Here is a 5,593-nt window from a genome sequence, read left to right on the forward strand (position 1 = left end):
TTAACAGGGACCAAAATAATATTTAGACCAATATGTTGTTTGAATTAATCGAATTATAAAATAAAACTCGATTCCAACTCAAAAATCAAATTACATAAATGCATTGTATTATTTATATTGGCTATCCAATTGGCCTAAACTCACACACTCAACAATGATAGTTTTGCAAATCCCAAGCCAACAGGGATTTGAGGCTTCCAATTTCAAATGCCTATGCCAACATAGATTTCATGCCTATGCAGAACTTTTGATGCATTTTTGTTAGCATAATGACTTATTTAGTCTATTAATTTTATAAAAAATGGGATAAACTATAAAAATAGTCACTTTTGTTTGACTCAGGTTACATTTTAGTTACTTATGTTTGAAATGTTACGTTTTAGTCACTTATGTTATTATTTTGTTATGAAGTGATCACTCTTCCGTTAAGTTCTGTTATCTTCCTAACGGTAATCCTACGTGGCAGTCCAACTAGATTTTAAGTGCCAACTTGGATTTCCTAATGGGATGAGAATAGATTTTTAATTAAATAAATTTAATTAATTAAAAATTTTAAACCCTAAATCTTAGTTAAAAAACCGTTCATCTCCCCCATTTTTTTAGCTTTCTTTTTCAGTTGACTAAGAAAGCTATTATCATTAGAATTTTTTATTCACGTGCAAAAACAAAAGAGGATTCAATAGAGGGTCTAGGTATGTCTTCTTCACCGATAAATTTATGTTCTAAGACTTAAAATCAAGTGGTTGTCAACAAATAAGAAGATGTTAATCGTTTTTGTTCCTAATTATTGTATTTTCCAATTATTCACGTTCTTGAATAATTGGTTTCTCAATTCGATTTTTTTTATTTGAATCGGCTTGTTTGTTCATAATCTCTTTGTGGATATCCCTTTTCTGCTACTTAATACGCTTCTTTTAGTTGTTAATATTGATTATTTTAAGTTGAAATTTTGTGGGAACTCATATTTTCCCAAGTAATCATACAGTTAACCTTGCACTACATGAAAATAGGGCTTTAGCGGCGTTTTTAGCGGCATTTTTAGCGGCGTTTTATCAAAAAACGCAGCAAAAATTGTAAAACACAGAGCAATAGCGGCTTTTTAGTAAAAAACGCCGCTAAAAACAGAGCATTAGCGGCGCTTTTGGTAAAACGCCGCTAAAGACCAGAGCATTAGCGGCGCTTTTGGTAAAACGCCGCTAAAAGTCATATAACCCCTAAACCCAAAAAAATCATAAACACTAATGTATAACCCCTAACAATTATGGGTTTAGGGATTATGATTTAAGGTTTAAGGGTTAGGGTTGGAGTTTAAGGTGTAAGGGTTTAGGGTTTAAGGGTTTAATGTTTATGGGATACGGGTTAAGAGGTTTAGGGTTTAGATTAATTAGTATTTTTAATTTATATATTAAACGATTTCTTATATAATTGTAAAAGAGATAATATTAATTTGAATATATTAAATTTATGATTATAGTTTAAATTATTTAAGAGATAATAGTAGGGGTTTAGGGTTGGGGTTTAGGGATAAATATAGTGAACTACTTAGCTTGTGTATCTTGGATTTTTTATAATATAAATCTAAATAAGATAAATATAAATTATTATTTTAAAATATATATATCAAAATGGGTTAAATCCCAAAAGCATAAATTATGAACACAATTATTGATATAACATCATTTTATATTTATATATTGCATACATAAATATTTATATTTATTCAATATAAAAATATATTGATGTATTTATTTTTAAAACGTGTCTAATTAAATCAAAATTAAAGTTTCAACTATACATTTAAACCACAATTAGAATTTCACGTCTATAATTACTCATTAAATTGAAATTCATATATAATTATGAGATGTATCTCTATCAAAATTTAAGTGTATACATATAATTAAATATAATTTAAATTATTTAAGAGATAATGATAAAGTTTATATATATTAAAACAAAATAAAAGATTTTAATAGAGCAAAAAGGTGGGAAAATGGCTTTTTGTGGCGTTTTTATTAAAAATGCCACAAAAAAAATAAGCAACAGTGGCGTTTTTTTATAAAAAAGGCCGCAAAATTTTTTACAAGAAACGGTATCTGTTACCCCAAAATGCATTAGACTTTTTTGTTCCCCTTCCCCAAAATCCCAAAATTTGACAAGAAATCTTTCTTTTTCCCTCCTTTCTTTTCCCAAAATCGGTTCCTCCCTCCCAAAGAAATCCTAAAATTTCACTTGAAATTTCTTATCTTTTTTTCCCCATTTTATTTTTCCCAAACCATTTCTCCCCTACCCCGATTCCCTTTATTTTTTCCCCCAATTTCCCCAAATCGGCAGGCCTCTGCATCTCCGTCGGTAGCCCGCTGCTGTATCTCTGTCGACATCTGCTGTCAAGTATATTGAAAGAGGACCTAAGGTATGTACTAGGATTTTCTTTTCTTTTCTTTTTGCTTTCATTTCATATTTACAGTTCTGATTTCTTCGGTTAATGTTCTTGATATTGTATCTGTTTGCATTTTCTTTTTATTCATAGGCTAAATTGGGCTCATTTTTTCTTGTTTAGACTCAATGGATTGATTTCAAGGGTTTCTTTAACTAGTAAACTCCCCTCTCTCTCTTTGTTTACTATCACTGTTTTTACTTGTAATTTTCATATTAATAACTATCTCTTCAAATGGGTTTTCTTTTCAATTTATATGCCATCGGGGATAGACCTCTTTAGTCTTCGAAAACACTTTCCCTGATCGTTAATTTTACTGCAGTTGCCCAATACCTTGATATCCATGGCGAGAAAGGCATCTTCTTTTAAAAAGAAAAAAAAATAGCTTAATTTCTTCTATAAAAGGGTCATAGGTTACTACTGAAAGGGGAAGAGGGCTAAACAAGGGTGCAAGAAGGAAAAGTTTTTTCTCTGAAAAGGTACTCTTGTTCTCTTTGCTTAAATGGAAAAGAACTGAGGAGGATATTCTTCTTCTTTGAAATTTAACTTTAAATTTATTAGGATTTATGTAGTTTGTTGCAGATCTGCTATAGTTTCAAATTGAACATCTGGTTTCTAATTTAGATCTTATTATCTTTTTTATGTTTAGTTTTTTTTCTCTAATTTATCATTTATCATTTTTTCTCTTAAATTCTCAGAGTATACCGTCTGCAAAACATGGAGGGTAATGGCAATGAACAACCAAAATGTCAAAGAAGTTTTGATCATCGTGGGAGGAAGAATGTAATTTGTTTTTGAAAAAGTTTCCTCTTTTCTCATAATTGACTACTGAACACTTTACCTTTTTTTTTGTCCTCCATATGCAGAATTGCTGGGAGTTAGTTATCCAGATTTTATGTATGATACTGGATGATAACACTATTCCGAATATAGTAACGTTTTCTCTCCGCTTTATAGTTTTTCTTTTAAATTCTTTATTATTATAATTCGTTTTCGATAAAATTTCAAGTAAATATTCCCTTCTAAATTTATTATGCAGCGGTCTTGGGACAAAAAAGAAGAAGAGAAATTAGAAGAGGCCTTGACGCAGCTGGAAGATATTATGATGAAAAATGACTTGCTAGAGGTTGAATCATTTCTAAAACTGTAAAAAAATTCAACTCAGAACGAAGAGTACTTAGTTCTTTATTTATTTGGGTTTGGGATATGAATTGTGAGTTTTTGGTTTGTTCTTCACAAGGATCTATTTTAAGCTTTTGGGTTTTGTTTTTGAGTGTTTAGAGAAAGAGAAATGGCTGGAAGTAATGAAATCAACCTCAACGAGTGCAAGGTACAATATTTTCTCCTTTTTTTTTCCATTTACTCATTGTTTATATTCTTTCTAGAATTGGGTTGTCAAAGTTGAGTTCTATAATGAATTCTTCATATATTTGCTGTCCTCTCTTTTGCTTTTTGATCTAACAATAATTAATGCAGTCATCTGTTTTGACAATTTATTATGTTCTTCATCATATATATGTTGTTGTGTTTAAGATGCTAATAAAATCAGGGGAAATTTCACAAAGGAGTTATTTAAGTTAGATGCAAGCTTATTTCTTGATATGTGAAGGAATATATTATGTGGCCTAGTTATGTATAAAGATTCAATTATAAAGAGTATTTAGACAATTTATTTGAATCTGTCTAATTGTATTATTGAACTGTCTTAGTGAATTATGTGGTTTACTTGGTCTTTGTAGTCAAGAGGCTCAACTAGAGATGGTACCGGAGTTCATGACAGCATTGTGAACCAGCTGCTTACCAAGGTCAGTAACTAGACCCAGGGACAGCTTCTTAGTCTTAAAAATCATTACTCTTTGTCTTGTGTCATTTTCTTGGTTCTTGTGGTAACCATGTCTTATTAATATGACACTTTTAACTAAAGGAATAATTTGCTTTTCAGATAGATGGAGTGGAGTCTCTAAATAATGTTTTGCTTAGTGGAATGACCAACAGAAATGATCTGCTTGATGAAGCCCTTTTGAGGTTACTCCTCCGTCCTCCATCCCTCCTTTCTCTCCCCCACACACATGCAAAAAGCAAGCTATCTGTCTAGCTCTTTGTCACATTGGATCTTCCTCTATATAAGAAGCTTGATTAACAACCAAAGACTAGAAACAAAATATTGATGCATTTTATAGTTACAACAAACTGTTAGTTATTATGGAGAATTTGATGGCCTATGAATAAGGTTTATACTTATGATCTGGAGTAAGCATGCTGCATTGTAAGCTAAGTAATTTTTTATGTGCATAATTTTGTGTGCTTTGCGAACTTTTTGGTTTGTGATGGTTGATGCAGTTACATTATGAACTGTCTTGTCTCTTGATATCAACTAAATCTTTGAATACTTTTCTTCTGTAGGCCAGGACGTTTGGAGGTTCAAGTTGAGATAAGTCTTTCTGACGAAAATGGTCGTTTGCAGATTCTTCAGATTCATACAAACAAGATGAAAGAGAATTCTTTTCTTGCTCCTGATGTTAACCTTCAAGAGCTTGGTATGTTTGTTAGTAATTTATGGTTGTGGGATTTACATTCTTTTCTTGTATGGGAGAATCAACTGTTAGAATGTCAAAAGTGGGTTCATTTTTAGATAGTTTTGATTCTTTGGCATTTTCTTCCATTTTTGTTACTTTGAATTTGGTATGAGCCTTTTGTTTTTCTTTCTTTCCATAAATGTAAATGTGCTTAAAATTTATCTAAAAATTCTCATCGACAGAAATTTTCATAAATTGTATTATCTGTTGCTGGTAGATTGCCCATTTATTTAAACATAATATTTAAATTCTAAATTTAAATTCATCAATTTTATATTTAGTTTTAAAGTTAAAATTTTAATAGAAAATTTAATTTAATTAATATTTTTATTTATTTTAAGAGTATATAGTTTAAAGTTTCAAAAATAAAATATAATATAGAAAATAAATATTATTTAATAAAATATATTTTTAAAGCTTATATTCTTTAGCGGCGTTTGTGAGAAAAGCGCCGCTAAAGGTCATGGTCTTTAGCGGCGTTTGCGGGAAAAGCGCCGCTAAAGGTCATGGTCTTTAGCGGTGTTTGCGGGAAAAGCGTCGCTGAAAGTCATGGTCTTTAGCGGCGTTTGTGAAAAAAGTG

General features: G+C 30.6%; 1 protein-coding gene across 1 annotated transcript; it reads left to right on the forward strand.

Moving 5' to 3' along the window:
• The first annotated feature begins 2,198 nt into the window (after positions 1–2,198).
• On the forward strand, positions 2,199–5,182 carry LOC108489513 (vesicle-fusing ATPase-like). The gene is made up of 10 exons (XM_017794115.2): positions 2,199–2,413; positions 2,531–2,595; positions 2,760–2,916; positions 3,136–3,220; positions 3,304–3,369; positions 3,477–3,563; positions 3,719–3,767; positions 4,177–4,242; positions 4,380–4,462; positions 4,841–5,182. Exons 7-10 carry the CDS (start codon positions 3,729–3,731, stop codon positions 5,067–5,069), a joined length of 417 nt encoding a protein of 138 aa, XP_017649604.2. The 5' UTR covers positions 2,199–2,413; positions 2,531–2,595; positions 2,760–2,916; positions 3,136–3,220; positions 3,304–3,369; positions 3,477–3,563; positions 3,719–3,728; the 3' UTR covers positions 5,070–5,182.
• Positions 5,183–5,593: the final 411 nt, after the last annotated feature.

This window comes from Gossypium arboreum, chromosome 10, assembly GCF_025698485.1.
Source record: "Gossypium arboreum isolate Shixiya-1 chromosome 10, ASM2569848v2, whole genome shotgun sequence".
Classification (NCBI taxonomy): Eukaryota; Viridiplantae; Streptophyta; class Magnoliopsida; order Malvales; family Malvaceae; genus Gossypium; species Gossypium arboreum.

Coding starts and splice junctions, on each gene's coding strand:
- LOC108489513 (XM_017794115.2), top strand. CDS start 3,729: ATGGCTGGAAGTAATGAAATCAACCTCAACGAGTGCAAG. Junction 4,243..4,379: donor TGAACCAGCTGCTTACCAAG/GTCAGTAACTAG, acceptor TTTGCTTTTCAG/ATAGATGGAGTGGAGTCTCT. Junction 4,463..4,840: donor CTTGATGAAGCCCTTTTGAG/GTTACTCCTCCG, acceptor TTTCTTCTGTAG/GCCAGGACGTTTGGAGGTTC.